General features: G+C 40.9%; 1 protein-coding gene across 6 annotated transcripts in view; it reads right to left on the reverse strand.

The window, feature by feature from the left end:
* The window catches only part of rap1gds1 (RAP1, GTP-GDP dissociation stimulator 1), a 90,910-nt gene that overhangs the window by 4,927 nt on the left and 66,260 nt on the right, over nt 1–19,723 (reverse strand). For all 6 annotated transcript variants that reach the window (XM_078207787.1, XM_078208080.1, XM_078207849.1 and 3 more), the window contains 5 exons: nt 19,550–19,684; nt 15,871–15,996; nt 11,066–11,205; nt 7,490–7,616; nt 715–843 (listed from right to left, as the gene is read on the reverse strand). In XM_078207787.1, the coding sequence (XP_078063913.1) occupies nt 715–843; nt 7,490–7,616; nt 11,066–11,205; nt 15,871–15,996; nt 19,550–19,684 (657 nt within the window). The remainder of the gene's footprint in view (nt 1–714; nt 844–7,489; nt 7,617–11,065; nt 11,206–15,870; nt 15,997–19,549; nt 19,685–19,723) is intronic.

A 19,723-nucleotide genomic window follows, 5' to 3' on the forward strand; every position in this document is an offset into this window, starting at 1 on the left:
TGGTCCCTTTATCTAAGGAAAGATATATTGGGATTGGTGGTAATCCGGAGAAGGTTCACTAGGTTGATCCTGGATATGGAGATTTTTTTCTTCGGAGGAGAGGTTAGGTAGATTGGGCCTGTACCTATTGGGACTTTAAAAGAATGAGGCGCAAATTTATTGAGACATATCAAATTCTCAGGGGGCTTGATGGGTAGATACTGAGAGGCTGTTTTCCCTTGTGGGGGAGTGTAGCTCGAGAGGGCATAATCTCAGAGTAAGGAGTTGTCCATTTGAGACAGATGAGGAGGAATTTCTTTTTTCAGATGGTAGCGAATCTGTGGAATTCTTTACCATAGAAGGCTGTAGAGGCTGGGTCATTATGGTCAAGGCTGAGATAGACAGATTTCTAATCAATAGCGGAATCAAGGATTATTGGGAAAAGGCAGGAAAGTGGAGGATATTAGATCAGTCATCATCACATTGAATGGCGGAGCAGAATCAATGGGCCAAATGGCCTACTTCTGCTCCGATGTATTATGGTCAATTAGAATGTGGAACTCGCAGGAAGCTAGATAAACAAGATATGATGATGGGATTAGATTAAGCCAAGTGGAAGGTGGCTCATGTGGACTGAACAGCCTGTATTGCTGATGCTTCATATCAATTGCACTACTTGGATTTGTAGACAAGGTTATGCATTTGATAGGGACAACTTCTGTCCATTAGCCTCACCTGATCCCATTATAGTACAAACCATTATCATGGAGTTGTACTTTATTTCAGGTGCACTGGTATCATCAGAAAGCAATTTGTGCAGAATTTCCACAAGTTTAGCATTCTCCAGATCCTGTTCAGCTGTACCTAAGTAGGGGAGAAAACAAAAAGGATCAAAACTGAGCCTTTGAAACAAAATGCAAGTTGCAAACTGTACCATTTCTAATGGACACAAACTGACTCACTGTTCATGAAGCTGCTTCTCTCCATATGCACTATAATAAAATCCCAGGCTAAACATTTCCCTTGTAAATGGTGACCACTGAACAATTTCTGACGCACTCAAATATAAATCATTCCAAGCTTCCATTTTTTAAAATACATTTTTATTGAAGATTTTTTCAATTTTTACAAACAACGCAAAGGTACAGTACAGCATATTTTTTCCACATTTACGTTCAGAAGACGAGCGAGCACCAGTGCAGTTGGTTTGGATTATTCATTACAAATGGTGTCTCCAAAGATACAAACATGACAGGATGTTTCAGAGATTGGGGGAAATCAGGGCAAGAAGATAAAGCCATGAGTACATGGCATAACGGTGCATGTTCTAGAGACACAGCCACATAACTTGTATTCCAGGATTTTCAAAGCAGCTACTGCCATTGTGCAGTCAAGGACAATATAGGATATTGACACAAGCATAGAAAAGGATGATCAACCCAAAATGCTCTCACCACACGTGGGCGTGAACCAAAGCATACCTCCCCCGTCTCCAGCCATATCAGTGGTGCCAGGGATAGAAAACAATATCATAGAATTCCTACAGTGCAGAAAGAGGTCATTCAGCCCAACGAGTCTGCATCATCAACAATCCCACCCCAGGCTCTATTCCCACAATCACCCCATTAATCCCTCTAACTTACATATCCTGGGACACACTAAGGGGCAATTTAGCATTGTCAATCAACCTAACCCGCACATCTTTGGACTCTGGGAGGAAATTGGAGCACCTGGAGGAAACCCACACAGACATGGGGAGAATGTGCAAACTCCACACAGACAGTGACCCAAGTAGGGAATCGAACCCGGATCCCTGGAGCTGTGAGGCAGCTGTGCTAACCACTGTGCCACTGTGATGCCTGGGTGAATATCTTCTCCCAGGACCAAAACAGAAAATGCTGGAAAATCTCAGCAGGCCTGACAGCATCTGTGGAGAGAGAATAGAGCCAATGTTTTGAGTCTGGATGACCTTTTGCTCTCAGCTCTGATGAAGAGTCATCCCGACTCGAAACATTAGCTCTATTCTCTCTCCACAGACGCTGTCAGACCGGCTGAGATTTTTCAGCATTTTCTTTTTTTGTTTCAGATTCCAGCATCCACAGTAATCTGCTTTTATCTTTTCCCAGGATATCTTTACAGGAGTCTTGTCAGAAATTCTTTGACCCCAAAATAACAAAAATACAGGAATAAACTGCGTGACACCAATAGTTGTAAAGGGTTTTCCTCACTAGCTGCGAGGACTTGTTGGGCAACACCTGCAACCTCTATACCAAACCACCCACCAACACCCCAGCAGTGGGGTAAAGTCCAGCATGAGCGATGAACTGCAGATTATCACTCCATATTATTGCCGTGCATGGAGTTGAGAGAAACCAAAGCCTGAGCAGGACTGTCGAACAGTTTAAAGGATCCGTCAGATGTCACCCTCAGGGTAGCAATATAAAGCAGGGCAAACTGCATTCAGATGGCAATGAGGCTTTCCAGCCTCATCAAAACCTCTGTGACAGCAGCTATGAAAACACATGATCACCAGCTGGGGTTCAGGCATGGAAAACGGGATACGATGTGCTCCTTTAAGATTAATACGCCTTGCTTTCGTGTTGAGATTAAGAAAACGTGGTAGACAGTTCTCAAAAGATTTAGCCAAGACCTCGCCTTCAGCTCTTTCTGGAAAGCAGGTCACACAGACACTCATCCTCTGGTCCCACCTCTCCAGATTGACCAAGAAATCTGACATGGCCGATTTCCCAAGGATCGAAAGCAGGTCTCAACTGAGGAAGCTGCATTCTTGATAATAAGGATTCTTTCTTTCACTTCATCAAGTTTCTTATTGGCACTCTGCAGTACAGCAATATGGGCACTGAAATTCTGTGTCAAAAAGCCAAGTTTGTCGCTTATAGCCTCAATCATATCCGCAGTCATCATCTACAATGCCTCTGATGCTGCTGGGTCGAGAGCCCACTTGCTAAGCTAATCGCCATATTGAGGGCATGGCTCCACCCTGTCCGCTTCTTTCCATCGAGGATTTTCATGACCTTACGTGGCACTTTGTCTCAAAAAATAACCAGAAATCTCTGAGGGACATAGTACGGAAGTTTCACTCCGAGATTAGATACTTATCGACTGTGCGTCAGAATAAATGAAAGATTAAAAGATGAGTAGCGCCAGAGCTCACAGAAACACAGCCATGCCTGCGCTCACATTAAGTGAGCTCCCCCCCAGCTTCATTTTTAATCACCTTAGATTTCCTGAACTGAAAGCATGTTGAGAATCTGCTTGGGTTACATTTATCCCAGGTGAATTCAAGCCTAGCCTATAATGAACTTGCTACTTGGTTGAAAATGCTTAATTGAATGCGCTCGTGGATAAAGTGTCCAAATTACTCTGTCATGTGTATATTACCACAGCAGAAACTTCAAAGACATAATAGTCATCAAAAATAACAAACTGACATTGGCAAAGCAGCTGATTTTCTCGGTTCAAACCCAAATCCTATAATGAAGTACTCAGGCAGAGTGTAGATGTTAATAACTGGCTCTGCAGAGTGATGCCTCTGCTGTAGTTTGGTGATTCATTTGCAAATGCATCTATCGTGAAATGGGGGTGGAAATTGGCTGATAACTGCAGAATCTGTACAACTTCAATGCAACGGATTAGAAAGTAGTGAGGTACTTTGGTGCATTAATGTACCGTACTATGTCAGCACTTTTCCCACATTGAGAGTTATTGTTCTCACTGATGCTGTCAGGGCAAGTACAGAGCAAAACATCACAGCAGGATAGGAGCTGGGTTTTTTTTTTAAAAACGGCAGAGTACTAATTACTTCTAAAGATGTAATACTGTAATTATCAGCAGGAATTTCCTCTCAGCAATACTTCACTTTAGTTTGATAAAATCTCTATTTCAACCTTTATAAAATGAAACATCAGCCTGTCAAACCATTACCGTATTTTCCAAATCAATTCACTGCAAATGCCCATTCAAAACAAGAAAAATAAATCCTTTCTTGTAATGGATACCAGTGGACACCTTTCACCAGAAATGGAGACAGAGAGGTCGAGGAAGGGAAGAGAAAGGTCAGAGATGGTGATAAACGTGAAGGTGATAGAGGGGTCGAAATTGGAAGCAAAAGTTTTCCAGGTCCAGGCGAGAGCATGATGTGGCATCAACATAGCCGGTAAAAGAGTTGAGAAGGGACCGGAGTAGGACTGGAACAAGGAATGTTCCACATATCCTATGAAGAGACAGACATAACTAGGGCACTTGCGGGTACTCACTGCCACACCTTTAATTTGGAAGCTGTGAGACAAGTTAAAGGAGAAATTGTTTGAGTGAAAGAACCAGTTCAGCCAGATGGTGAAGAGTGGTGGAGGATAACGATTGTTCAGGCCTCTGTTTGAGGAAGAAGCGGAGGGCTCTCGGGCCATCCTGGTGGGAGATGGAAGTATACAGGGATTGGACATCCATGGTAAAGAGGTTATTTGGTTCAGAGAACTGGAAGCAGTTGATATGATGTAGGGCATCAGAAGAATTGTGAACGTAGGTGAAAAGGGACTGGACAAGAGGAGAAAGGATGGAGTCAAGATTGGAAAAAATGAGGTCAGTGGGGGAGGAACAGGCTGACATGATGGGCCTATGGGAACAGTCCTGTTTGTGGATTTTGGGAAGGTGGTAGAAATGGGCTGTCTGTGATTGGGACACGAGGTTGGAAGCTGTGGAAGGAAGATCTCTGGAGATGAGGTCAGTGACAGTTCTGGAAACTTTGACTTGATGTTTGTTGGTGGGGTCACAGTCCAGAGGAAAGTAGGAGGAAGCATCTGAGAGTTGGTGCCCAGCCTCAGAGGTAGGGTCTGTATGTCAGACAATAACAGCCACACCACCTTTGTCGGCGGGTTTGACGACAAAGTCAGGGTTGGGCCTGAGAGAGCGAAGTGCAGCAAGTTCAGAAGGAGACAATAGAGTGGGTTGAGAGGAGCAGAGAAATTGAGATCACTGATGTCGCCAGTTCGCAATGAAAATATCAATTCCGGTAAGAGGCCAAAGGGGTCCAGGTGGAGGGAGAATACTGGAGGCGTCTGAAAGGACACACACACATCTGCCCAAAGAAGTGAGCACAGAGATAAACAATGGAAGAAGAGTTCAGCATTTATGAGCCCTAAATTTGTCGAAGTGCAAGAGTGCAAAGCCGAGTCCTTTGCTGAGTACAGCACGTTCAACCTCAGAGAGGGGTAGGGAGGGCATGGTGAATACGCGGCAAGAGCTCGGGTTAGGAGGGATGGGGCCCCAAAGGGATCGGTAGGGGAGAAGGTCCTGGATGGGCATTTGGGCATTGTTATCAATAAGTTGTTGAAGTTTATGTACCTTAACATCTGAAAGGTATTAAGACCTGATAGGCCAGTTTGATCTTGCCCTCCCATAACGTGTAGTAGAGGAGAATGGGTAGCTCCTGAAAGTCCTTGCAGATATTCACCCTCTCTAGCCTGGGGTCTATGGAATCAACTGTGGTGGTGTCAATGTGCAGAGGTCAACTACCTTAGTGCAAAAGGAGGAAAGATTTTTGTCAGCTAAGTTAAGATACATCAGAGTGGGTCTTCACCCACTAACTAATGCAATGGTTAAGCCCAACTTAAAATAAAGTCAGCACGAAATACTTCCTGGAACACTGTAACAAGACAGAGTACTGACATACCAAGGAACAGATTTGTTTTTGTAACAAAATGTGTATCATCCAGTGATTACATGATGATTCTTTCACCATTTGGTGAAAGCGTTTCACTTTGGCCCAAGAAAATGAAAAGGTTCCCATATCTGCCAAATATGGTATGGATTGAGTATCAAGTGTAAGTTTTCTTAAATTTAGCATCAGTTTATTTACAGTGGTATTAAAGATAATTTGCAATGTACTCAACATTTTCCTGAAAGTTATAAGTTTATTTATTAGTGTCACAAATAGACTTACATTAACACTGCAATGAAGTTACTGTGAAAATCCCCTAGTTACCATATTCTGGTGCCTGTTTGGGTACGCTGAGGGAGAATTTAGCACGGCCAAAACACCTAACCAGCACGTTTTTCAGACTGTGGGAGGAAACCGGATCCGGCACCTGGAGGAAACCCACGCATGACACGGGGAGAATGGGCAGACTTTGCTCAGACAGTGATCTAAGCTGGGAATCGAATCCAGGTCCCTGGAACTGAGAGGCAGCAGTGCTAACCACTGTGCCGCCCAAAGAATGGTCTGCTGATCTAGTGTCTTAATTGTGTTTTTGTTTTCATGATTTTTTTCACAAGGATTTTGATGCAGGATTGAAACTTGAAGAGATGTTGAAAGATAGAAATGTAAAAAGATTTTTCTGTGCAATACTCAGTGAATAGTGTATGCATAATGATTTCCCCAGAATGTTTTGAAATGCAGTAGGCTAGTTGCAAATGAGCTTGTAAATCACAAAATATTTCATGGCAAAGACATTGAATACTTTCTTCCTGGACAGAATACGTCATAACACACTGGAACACAAAGACATAGAATTCAAAGCTTTGCTCTTTTTAAAGCTGAGAAACCTAGTTGATGAGCCCTGGGCATAACGCAAAGCAACAGCAAGGCTGAACAAATAGGGAAAGATGAATTCATAATTCCAGAAATGTCAGATGTGCAGACTCCTAGTCTTCTTTGACAGCTTTGACAAAGGGTCATCTGGACTCAAAGTCTCTCCTTCCAGACGCTGCCAGACCTGCTGAGAGTTTCCAGCGTTTTCTCTTTTGGTTTCAGATTCCAGCATCCGCAGTAATTTGCTTTTATTACTTGACTCCTGGTCTTGCCTGATACCAGAGATTTTTCATTTCTAGGTTCAAAGTTTCCTTGGTAATGGAGTTCTGAAAATTTACTGCCTTGGAGCTGGATGTGGGAGACACCATGCGTGAAGGGGTGATATTTATTCAGGAAATGGTGACTACTATCCCCCATCAGCAAATCTGTTGGACAGACAGCCAGTGTGAATGACTGTCAGTTGCTTTTTTTAAAATCACGGTATTGCCACACTACCCCTTTTTGCATTACATTCTCCCTGCCTCAAACACATGAACACTGCACCTTATGATTTGTGCAGGTGAACTGGAAGGAATTGGCTGACATTTCTTCAAGATTTTTCTCTACATGATCGCAGAAAAAAAAAGTTTGAAAAGTAGATTTCAATCAAGTGAAAGTCTAAAGCACTCATCACCATGTAGCACAACTCTTTGCCCTGGGATTGAACACTTAGATATTTAAATAGGCTAGAATGGTGTACCAAATCCAAAAATAACATCTTTTACCTGGTTTGGACTGCTAGTCCTAGTTTAATGACAATACGGGTATTAGTCAAAAGCAATGATATTAAAATGTGTTCTAGTCATAGGCACCATTAACTAAGAAGTGGTGTTCAACACACTTGTTTTATGTTCCCACAAACCTAGCTGAAAGTTGCCATAAATTGCTCAAAACCAGCCTCAAAATTGTACGGTCATCACTCACCAAGTTCCAGAGCAGCAATCAGTCCCAAAGCAACAAGAGCTTCGTTCTGCATTATAACATGTTCACTTGTTGCCATAGTGACCAAATGCTTAACACCACCACTTTGAACAATGGTCTTGACAACATCCTTATCAAACAGAGAAGACAAGGGATAACAGTTAGTATTTTGAAGAGCAATGAACATGAATATACTTAAATCATAGAATCTCCATATTACTAGTGAGGTGAAATGAGTGATTAACATTTATGGTTTACTAGCTCAGGTGCTATTTTAGATCAGTGAAGAACATTCAATGTTCTTTTAATTCTCTCAGATAATGTTCAACTTACTTTTGCACAAAGAGAAAACATCCCCTTTTATACCCTTGTAATGAGAGATGCAAATTCCTCCATGATGCATTCATGTACTAATATGAAGGCAGGGTGTAGCAACTAAACTCTCCGGAAAGAGAGACATGGTGTTGATGCCTTTTGTCTTGCAGTTAGCAGGACAAACAGGAAAATGCCAAATTTCAAACAATCACGACATTTTATGCCATAGGAGAAAAGGGGTGCTGATTGGTTGGCAAGTCACCTGAAAGGTTCCCAAAGCTTTGGGTAATTCAATAAAGATGCAAGGCCTGAACACATTCCTTTTGCTATGGGTCACTGCGTATGAAAGTGTGTCTTTTCAAGCAAGCACAAGTGAGCTTTTCAGGAGCCCAACAGATTATCTTAAATTGATTGTTAGTGCAGCAATTAGTATACTCAGGATTGTTCAGCAATTTCTGTCCATTCCCAGAATCACATCTAACATAATGAACATGCTCATTTGGCTGTTCATAATAAGCCAAGTACGGATCAGACTGAATCAGCTCACATTTGCAAAACCCAAAACAAAACATTTACCATTAATTGTGATTCCACCTGGGGAGCTTCCCTCATGGCAGTGTCTTGGTCAATTAGCATTCACTTACCAACCAATCTGCACATTTTTTCTTCTTAGTATAAATTTTTGAGACTATTGAAATTTGGCACTCTCGCATTTGTCCTGATGAGTGCAAGACAACAAGCTTCAGCAACATGTCCCTTTTCAGCAGTATTGAATTCACTTTAAACAGGGGTACAAAACGGTCAAAATAGCATTTCTTGTCCAAGCGAGCACAGGCTCCACTTAAAATTGTTATTTCACTTGAGGACTGTGGCAGACAGAATATAATTCTTGTGATTTTACAACTAGGGCCATGTGCAATCTAGCTGACAGATTTACACATCAAATTCTGCCATTTCCTACTTTCAATATATTTTGGTGCCACACAACATTCATAGTTAAACTCAACTATTGTTGGAGTGCAAGAGATGTACTAACATTCTACTGCACCTGAACACATTATGCAACAGCTAAGCCACGACTTGTACAATAATAAAAATGGAACAAATATATTTATACAGAAATATGGAGGAATCCATTAGCTGTACAAATTATGTTCAGATCTCTATTGTCCAAAATTTTCTATGGAATGGCAATAAGAGGTTCCTTTAAGAGGTTGTTTATTAGACTTGTCCCAGGCATTTTATACATATGACATTTTGCATTGCAAGTTGCTGAGGAGAGATGGAAACAACATGGTATTCACCACAGGGCACAAGTCTTGAATGAACAGAGCAAGCAACCATGCATCTTGCCAGTCTGTGGAAGTTTTGTGAAATTAACATTGCAGGGACTGAGAAGGAAGGTTGGATGAACTCAATGTCAAATCAGGCAGCGAAAGAGAAATAAAGCGAAGGAAAGAAAGATTGTCTTGACAGAGGAAAAAAGACAGTTATTTTAAAATGTATTGTTTTTAAATCTCCAACAATCAAAACCTGAAGGAATGAGATTTCATACTTGTGACAGTTAATTTTCAGTGGTAACTGACAGTAATTATACTTACCACATCATTAAAATAGTACTTGGAATAATGGCTTGTCACAAATTAGTTAATAGCTACTGTTCAATGCATTTGAATGTGAAAACAGCTGTCTGGCTCCCCAAAGTTAACTGTCAAGCACCACATTTCCAACAGCAATCTTTTAAATTCTACATCTTACCTCATATACATCTCTTAGCTGAAGTTGTTGTGGCGTTTGTTCACGTATAACTGCATGCTCTATTAGCTTTATTTTTGTTTTAATCATTTTTTGACAACAAACGTTGGGCCAACCCAACATGTCGGAACATTGTAGAGGCTGTGCACCAGAATAATCTATAGATGTAGCTATAGGTGCTGTAAGCTATAGCTGCTTCAGGTCAGTCAGTTAGTAAATAATACTGTCACACAAGGGGCTGAGCATGCTCAGAAAAACAATAGACAGCACTGAGAATTATCATTAGAGAGTCAGGATCGGTATGTGGCATCAGGGAATTCGATTCATTTAGTTACTCAAAAACATTTACATGCAATTTTATTGATATGTCAGTGCTAAGATGGTTTATTTTGTAGTTTTACCTGTTGCAACACAGCATTTTTCTAATTGAAAGTAGTGCAGTCCTTGTATTTAAATAAAAGTTGACTTCATCTTTCATTGGGAATTCCAATATGGGTCTTGTACCCATTTTTTTTAGTTAAAATAGACAGTACCCACATTACACTATCTACATTAGATAGATCAACTCAGCACCAAAGGCTGCAGGTTCTCCTTCCATTTTAGAGAGTCACTTATTTTTACACTGAATAAGACTCAATGTTATACACAGCCCTTAAAATGCAGCTTTTATTTAGGTAATTATCACTTCATTGGAGATATCTGTACATTAGTAAGTAGGCACATGGCCTTTTATTACTAAATAAATATATTACTACTATTTAAGAGGAAGAAAGCAAGTATGTTCTGATGGAAGTATCGCCTTATTTCTAATCGCTACCTTGGATGAGTTTCCATTAATTTGACTTTTCATTTGAAAATATCGGCAACAGGATCTTGGTATACAAATCCAGAGAAGCAAGTATGAAATTATTCTGGATAATATGCCATAATCTCTCAGAATTAGCTTTGCAAGTAAAGCTGCATGAAAATAAAACAGCAGGTAGTGCAAGTACCATGTCAGCACACTGCTTTGTCTCCAAGAAGTAAATACTAATTTTTTTTTTTAACTACAAAGATTGCACAATTAGTCTCAACCACAGAACATTACACTTGATGCAATATTTTAGAACAAACATGACAATGGCCCCTGAAAACACTTATGCATGCCATAACTCTTTTGCAAATCCCGTAATGGGGAGCTGCTTCCATGTCACCAAGGCTATTATTCTACCACAACCCGTATCCCCCATCCCACCCCCAACTGTGTTGATGCAAAGCTCAGCTTTCACTGATATTTTTCTACTTGTCACTTTCCAATTAATTTTGGTGGATCTGGTTTTTTAATGGAATAACTGTACAATTTAGCCAGTTTGCACCCGTGTTACATTTGTTGATTCTAGTTCCGCACACATATTGACCCACTTATTCAGGACTGTATACAGAAGCATTTCAACATCTCAGATGTGCAGATTCCCAAATTTACTGTTTACCACACAAGGATGCTATAAAGTAACATTCCTGAAAACAGACCTTTGATTTACTGTGTCGGATAAGTGCAGATAACAGCCTGTTTGATTCACCCATGACACCTGCATGATCCTTCGCATCACACCATTCTACCAAACGCTCCACCAGTTTAATGTTCTTCCCCAGCTTATCAGCTGCTTCAGCTACATTGGAAAACACAGAATTAGAACATGTGGAAGAGCACTTCAGTAAACAGTTTCTCCACAATCATCAGTTTCTTAGCTGAAAGAACCAGATTCAGTCAGTACTTGGAACTTTTCTAGGTGGATGTAGTGAAATTGCTTTACTTATACTGTGCACTTCATTTTTCCTTTTAAGGGGTAGCACAGTGGTTAGCACTGCTGCCTCACAGCGCCAGGGACCCGGGTTCGATTCCCGGCTTGGGTCACTGTCTGTGTGAAGTTTGCACATTCTCCTTGTGTCTGCGCGGGTTTCCTCCGGGTGCTCCTGTTTTCTCCCACAGTCCAAAGATGTACAGGTTAGGTTGATTGGCCATGCTAAATTGCCCCTTAGTGTCCCGGGATGTGTAGGTTAGAGGGATTAGAGGGGTAAATGTATGGGGTTGTGGGGACAAGGGCTGGGTGGGATTGTTGTTGGTGCAGACTTGATGGGCCGAATGGCCTCCTTCTGCACTGTAAGGTTTCTATGGTTCTATGAAACGACACCACATGCACACAATAAGCATTTTTATATAACACGTAGAATTTTGTTTTTTTTCCACACTTTGGTATAGTGGGAAGGGTGTGGTTAGATGAATTTAACATTAACTAGAGGACGATTACATTAGACATCTGGATGGCTATAATGGATGAACATACCCTTGATTTAACACCGGCATCAGCTTAGAAGAGTCAAAGTAGCAAGTGGAGCAGACGGATTTGGGTTACTCAAAACTTTCACCTGATATAAGTGACGATTGTAATTTACAAGTGAAATATATCACATGGCCCCAAGTCTATGCAAAGCTAAACTCGTATAGTTTAATTGCAGGCTGCAAAGCCTGTCAAGGTTGAATGAGCAACGGAACTGTTGACATACAGCCATTGACACTTATTAGCTATACTGGAGTTAGAAAGATTTTATTTTGTGAAAAGAATAGACAGAAGATTTCAAGTCTTCAGCCTTCTCTGTCTTAAATTAGCTTAGGTAGAAAAGGGGATAAGGTCCTGAAAGCAGACTTTAGGAAGGAAGGAGGCAGAAAAGTAGGACCATTAAAACGGTAATATCAGAATTACTCCGGTCTCACGCGCAAGCGAGTATTGAAATAGGAGAATTGAACATTTAAACATGTGGCTAGAAAGCTGGTGTAAAAGGAAGTGTATCAGATTTCTAAGGCATTGGGACCTGTTGGGGGATTGAGGGCAGAGGTATTTAAACTAGACTGGTAAGGATGGAAATCAGAGAGTAAATTCAGATCAGGCTCAGGAGATGGGGAATTAGTGAGTGACTCTGAAAGACAGAAGCAGCAGAGGTTAACAAGTGCACAGTACATAATTTGGCAGAATTAAGGGTATAAATGCAAGGAGCATAGCAAATAAAGCCGATGAGCTGAGCGCACAGACACACATGGTAGCACATCATCTTCATTATAACAGAAACTTGGCTTGAGGGGGAGCAAAAATGGCAGCTCAATCTGCTTGGATATAGAGTTTTCAGGTACGATAGGGAGTAGGATAAAAAAGGTGCGTGTAGAATTATTGGTTTAAGAATAATTACAGCAATGAGGAGGGATGATATACTAAATGAAGAATATCAAGTCATATGGGTTGAGCTCAGAAATAAAAAGGGGCAGCCACACTGCTAGGAGTGTGCTATAGACTCCCAAATAGTGAAAGGGAATTAGAAGAGCAAATATTTAGACAAAGACAGATTTTGGAGTGCAAAAACTGGGATACGAACAGTGTGGAGAACACAGAGGATGCAAAATGTATGAACTGCACTGAGCCAGTATGTAACAAGCCCAACGAGAGGGAGCACAATTCTAGATTCAGTCTTAGAAAATGAAGCTGGATAAGTGGAAGTAGCACGGGGGACCATTTTGGAGATAGTGACCATAATATTGTTAACTTTAGCATCATTACGGAAAAGGACACCAAGGTAGAACAGGAGTAAAAATGATGAGCTGGGAGAGGACAAATTTCAGAAATCAGAGGGGTGAGCTGGCAGACTGGTCAGAGAAGTGAGATCTCATGGGATACAGTGGAAGGTGCCAAACTGGGTCCAAAATCAGCTCAGTGACAGGAAACAAAAGGTAATGGTCAATGGATGTTTTTGTGAATTTAAAACAGTTTCCAGTGGTGTTCCATAGGCTCAGTGAAGGAGCCCTTGCTGTTTGTTATGTATATTAATTATTTAGACTTGAAGGGGGGAAGCATGATTAGAAAATTTACAGATGACGCAAAAATTGGCCGTGTAGTGGACAGTGAAGAGGACAGCTGTCGACTCCAGAATCACATTGGCAGAGAAATGGAAATGGAATTCAATCTGGAAAAGTGTGAGGTAATGCACTTGGGGAGGGCAAACAAAGCAAAGGAATATTCAATAAATGGGAAGATGGTGGCACAATGGTTAGCACTGCTGCATTACAGTGCCAGGAACCCAGGTTCAATTCCTGGCTTGGGACACTGCGGAGTTTGCACGTTCTCCCTGTATCTGCATTGGTTTCCTCCGGGTACTTGGGTTTCCTCTCAGTCTGAAAGATGTGCTGGTTAGGTGCATTGGGCATGCTAAATTCTCCCTCAGTGTACCCGAACAGGTGCCAGAGTGTGACGACTAGGGGATTTTCAGAGTAACTTCATTGCAGTGTTAATGTAAGCCTACTTGTGACACTAATAAATAAACTTAAACCTTAAACGTAAAATATTGAAAGGTTGTGGAAGTGAGAACTTGGGGTGCACATCCACAGATCCCTGAAGATTGCAAGACAGGTGGACAAGAAAACATAGAATGCTTTCCTTTATTGAGCAAGGTATTGAATACAAAAGCAGAGATGGAACTTTATAAAATGCTGGTTAGGCCACAGCTGGAACCTTGTGTACAGTTCTGGCCACCACATTACGGGAAGGACGTAATCGCTCTGGAGAGAGTGCAGAGAAGATTGACAAAGGTGACACCCATTGATTGACACCCATTGATTGCTGCCAGGGCTGGAAAGTTAGCTATGAGGAGATATTGGGTATGCAATGGTTGGTTTCCTTAAAACAGAGGAGGTTGAGGGGTGACCTAATTAAGATGCACAGAAAAGACTCGTTTCCTTTAGCTGAGCAGTCAATCACCAGGGGGCATAGATTTAAGGCGATTGGTAGAAGGATATATAAAGGGTGTACAGCAAAGGTTTACCAGGCTGATTCCTGGGTTGGCAGGACTGTCATATGAGGGGCTAAATTTGGTTAGGATTATATTCATTCGAGTTTAGAAGAGTGACAGGGGACTTCATAGAAAATTATAAAATTCTAAACAGGGTAGATTCAGAAAGAATGATGATGGGGGAGTCCAGAACTAGGGGGTCATAGCTTGAGGATAAGGGATAAACCTTTTAGGACTGAGGTGAGGAGAAATTTCTTCACCCAGAGAGTGGCGAATCTGTGGAATTCACTACCACAGAAAGTAGTTGAGGCCAAAACGTTGTGAGATTTCATTAATAAATTAGGTATAGCTCTTGGGGCTAAAGGGATCAAGGCATTTGGGGGAAAAGGTTGGATCAGGGAATTTGATGATCAGCCATGATCATAACGAATGGCAGAGCAGGCCGAAGTGCCAAATGGCCTACCCTTGCCTCTATTTTCTATGTATGTACGCTTCTATGTATGATTACAGGGGATATGAGGGAAAAATGTGCAGGAAAATGGGATTAAAATGAGCAGCTAGTTTCTTTTATTTTGGCTGGCAATGACATGATCTCTTTCTGCACCGTAACTTTTCTATCGTTCTTGAAATGCCTTAAAAATCATTCACTTGCTTTTAAATTATAGAACCACCCTATGTATTGCCTTGGTTCTGCAAGTTTAAGGATCAAGTTCTTGTAGCTCTTATTGTATCATTGAGTGCATCCTGATTCATTTTGCAAGTGTATTTTGCTACCAGCTTTAACACACTTACGTTGTCTTTATACATGCTGTGTGTGTGAAATAACTTGGTAATTTCTGTATTAAAGACTGTGTCACTTTGTACTCTTTTGCTACTTTTAATTAAATTGCGCCAAGAACCAAGTCCCTATAGAGATCCACAGCACAACAAAGCAGTTCTCTCAAAAGACAGATAAGTACCTGTCTTAATGAGAATTCTGCAGGACATGCAACATTGATATCCGTACATATGCAAAAGTTAGGGATTTTGGATGATATGGCTCAGAAGTTAATTAGTACATTGACACCACACGTTCTTTTATCTCAAATAAGCAGTCACCGACACTAGAGAAATTTAATAAAAGGACAGAAAGACACAAAGGAAGAACTGTTCCGCAGGTAACAGACACATGAGGGGACCAGTCAGAACATAACAGGAAATGACAGCTGTAAATGATTGTCATTCTTAAGAAACCAGAGAGGGATCACACACCACCTAAACTAAAGTTCAGGAACACCACTGATTATGATAATCTGTGCCTCAGAATAGGGTTAATAGGCAGCAGCTTTCAGGACAGTTGTTAACCAAATATCCTTCTCTTTTACAAGATGGCTCATCTCCACTCCAGGCATCTTTATAATAGCTAATTGGTAGGAGAGAGATGTCGCACAGGTTCTTAAAAACGAGCAATTAAAATTTCTCAGACATACGATGAACAAATATCTTACACACAATCACAATACCTTGTGCATCAATTAACATGCGCAACGTTCCAAGAAGTTTGAATTGGACGGGAGGCATCTCAGACTTGAGAAATTTCAGCACTTGCTCTGCAACTCCTGCCGACAGCATCTTAGCTTTATTTAATACTGAGGAAAATTTTTAAAAATCAAGTGAGTATGATTTTCATGCGTTACCTGGACAGGAAAATAGGCAGTTATTATGGAAAATAAAGAGGAGAGTTGGCAACTATAGTATTCTTGGATCTCGATGGTAGTGTTATGATACTCCCACCACGTGTCTTATTTTAACCAGAAAGGCTCATCAACTAAACAATATATTTCACTTTAAATAGTGGGTCCATATGGAGATATCAAATTGGGTTCCTTTCTTTACTTTTCTTCTCCAATCCCGGAATACATTCTCCTCCTATAAGAAACTTGCCATCTCTCCTCAAATTCCCGTCCAATTAATGATTAATTCGCGTAACTCACTGCTGCAGTTTCTTCAACATCTTAATTTCTGAGGCCTTAGCTCTCAAACTTGGCTCTGGGCAGGATTCCCAGAGTTGAATTGTACAGCTCAGCTGAATTGACAGATCAGAGGATCCATGAGTTAGTGAGGTACTGACAGACATTTACTGATATTTGAGTACTGAGGCTACATGTAAACATGACACCCCAATTTACTTACACAAGGAAAGTCTGTTGGGAGCATACAATAAAGTCCCATGGCATGCTGCAGTGTTGGGCCTCAACCACTGAATGCAGAATCCCCATCCCAAGTCATAACTTGTAATGTAGTATTGCTACAGGCAAGGGCTCTTTCCTCCAGTACTGCCGTAGACACAAAACGCTCCCACCCTCACCCTCAATTCTACTAAATCCCAAACTTGCCTTTTCTAGTCATGACAAATTGCAAGAACATTGTTCTAGTGCTTCTAAAGCCAATACCGTTCAAAAGACAAAGAAAAGTACAGCACTGGAACTGGCCCTTCGGCCCTCCCTCGGCCGATCATGAGGTCTTAACTAAAAAAAACCTTCTGCCTTTACTCGGTCCCTTTCCCTTTATTTCCTCCCTACTCATGGACCCATCCAGATGCCTCTTAAATGTTGCTAATGTGCCTGCTTCCACCACCTCCTCTGGCAGCACGTTCCAGGCACCCGCCACTCTCTGCGTGAAAAACTTCCCCTGCACATCTCCCTTAAACTTTCCCCCCTTACCTTCAACCTGTGCCCCCTTGTAATTGACACTTCCACCCTGGGAAAAAACCTCTGACTATCCAGATACTTTCCTGACACAAAATCATGAGATCCACTACAGCACTGAAATAGGTTAGGGCTTGCCCTCTGATTTCAAAGTTCAGGCCTCCAGGTGTTCCTTAACTGCACAAATCCGATATGCTCATTAATCTCACAATCTTTATGTGCATTTATATAATACACAGGTGACCAGTTAACTCAGTTTTGCAAGATGGTTCAGAAAGATGCCAAATAATATCTGGCAGATGGAGTATAAAATGTGGGAAAATGTGAAGTTGTTCACCTTTGGTAGGAAGAATAAAAAGGCAGAGTACCATTTAAACGGAGAACGACTGCAGAATTCCGAGGGATCCAGATGCTCTTGTTCATGGGTCACAAAAAGTTAGAATGCAGGTACAGTAATCAATTAACACAGCTAATAAAATGCTGTCCTTCATTATTAGAGGAATCAGGCATAAAATAAGGATGTTATGCTCTAGTTATACAGGGCCAAATATGAGACCATATCTTGAATACAGTCTGCAGTTCCAGCCCCCTCATTTAAGGATGGATGCAAATGCATCGGAGGAAGTTCAGAGGAGGTTGGTGAGATTAATACCCGGAATGAACGGGTTGTCCTATGAGGGAAGGGTGGACAGATTGGGCTCGTTTCCACTGGGGTTTAGAAGAATAAGGGGTGACTTAAAAATCCTGAACGGTCTTGACAATTTGGACATGGAAAGGACATTTCCTCTTATGGGTGGGTCCAGAAGGTTATCAGGGGCAGATGGGAACGTGGAATTCAAAACACAAACAGATATGAACTTGTTGAAAGGCAGAGCAGGCTCGAGGGGCCAAAGGGAATACTTCTGCTCCTATTTCATATGCTCGTATATTCGACAGTATCGCAAAATGGAAATAAAAGGATCTCAAGAATTGTGAAAAGCAGCCTGGAAAAAACACTGGTACTCTGGGCAGATTTGCAATGAAAGCGAAACTCAGAAGGAAGACTTTTAAATGGCTCTCGGGAACCAGTGTAGCACTTAGAATAATCAGCAAAATAATTAGCAGTAAATTAAATCAATTCAGTTAAGGGATTGCATTGGTCCAGTTTCATAGCTCATTGGAATTCAATGCCTGGTTTTAATCAATCAAAATATCAAGAAGTGCTGAAACAAATAGAAGTAAAGATTTCCCTTTGCCCTGTGGGTGAGAATTTGGCAAGGGGAAGAGATGGCAAGAATATCCTAGATCATTCATCTGTCCTCAATAAAGCAAAGCTAAATTGCAATGTGAGGATTCAATCTCCTCCATGCATTGATCTTCACTGCATTAAATTCTTCACTGGTGCCAAAATATAAATAAAAATATTAAGGATTAAAACCAGAAACTCAAAGATCTAGATTGTCAGACATAAGCTATGCTACCTGTATTGGTGGGTATGCAATGTATCTGACAGTTGATTATATTACTGTAATAAATTCAGTAAGCTCTGCAAGGCCAAACATCAAAATCCTGTTCTGTTGAGTCCTGGTAGAATGAAAAGTGATTGAATCAGGCAGTTACTTTTGTTTGCACATTTTAAAAATCTACATTATCATCTTGTCCTGCATTCTGTTTCCGACATAAATGAGTGAATCAGTTTTCAATAAGCAGGTAACAATTCCAAAGTGAATCACATTGTCACAGTTGACCTTTCCTCAGAATGAATAGATGGATAGAAAGAGAATCCTACTTGTTCCTCCAGTTCATTTAATAAATATTTTACCCTGTTTAAATCTTTTTTTTTATAAAAGGGAGTGACGATAGTTATTTAATGCCGGTAAGCTGGGAGAGGGGCCAATGTCAGGAAGCATGGGTCATGGAGTGATTGCCAATATACCTTCCAGAATAAAGGAGAAACAGGGAGCACATAAAAATCACAGCAGAATTCTTGTTTGTACTGAATACTGTTATGACCCTGGACTATGCTATCTTGTAACTAGTTATGAAGTGGAAATGGTATTCTGCAGATTACAGAGGACATGGATATACTCATGAGAGGTTGAGAATGACTGATTACCTTGCTCCGTTAAAATATCCAGTGCAGACCTGGAATTCTTAAGGTATGCCAGGAACAGTAGTTATATGTCAGCAATTATTTTTTACTGGGTTATTTCACACTGGAAGTTGCACAGGTAATGCATCATCTGATCTAATCAGAGATACGGCCTCCTTCAGTACTGTACCATTCTCCAATTCTATAAAATACCACGTTTGGACATATTATTCAAGTAGGATTTATTTGCAAGTATTACATTTTCAAAAAAGGGGGAGAATGGGACTACTGGTTCAAATCTAACAAAAACAAAGATTAGAGTTTCAAATAATTCTCTAGAAAATGTTAATTACTGAACAAAATGCAAAAAACATTTTACACACACACACATCTTCCATTTTTTTTGTTGCAATCTAAACTTACCAGGAATTGCCAGATTTCGGAGTGCACTGAGTGCAGCATGTTGTACTGTCACATTCCCCTCCTCTACGTGCCTATCCAGTAAATCTAATAGCTTCTGTACAATTCCAATTTCCACCATGTGAATACAGTTTCCATCTGGAGGTGGGAGAGAAAAAAAAAACATGTTACCTACAT

The sequence above is a fragment of the Mustelus asterias genome, chromosome 1 (assembly GCF_964213995.1).
Source record: "Mustelus asterias chromosome 1, sMusAst1.hap1.1, whole genome shotgun sequence".
Lineage (NCBI taxonomy): Eukaryota > Metazoa > Chordata > Chondrichthyes > Carcharhiniformes > Triakidae > Mustelus > Mustelus asterias.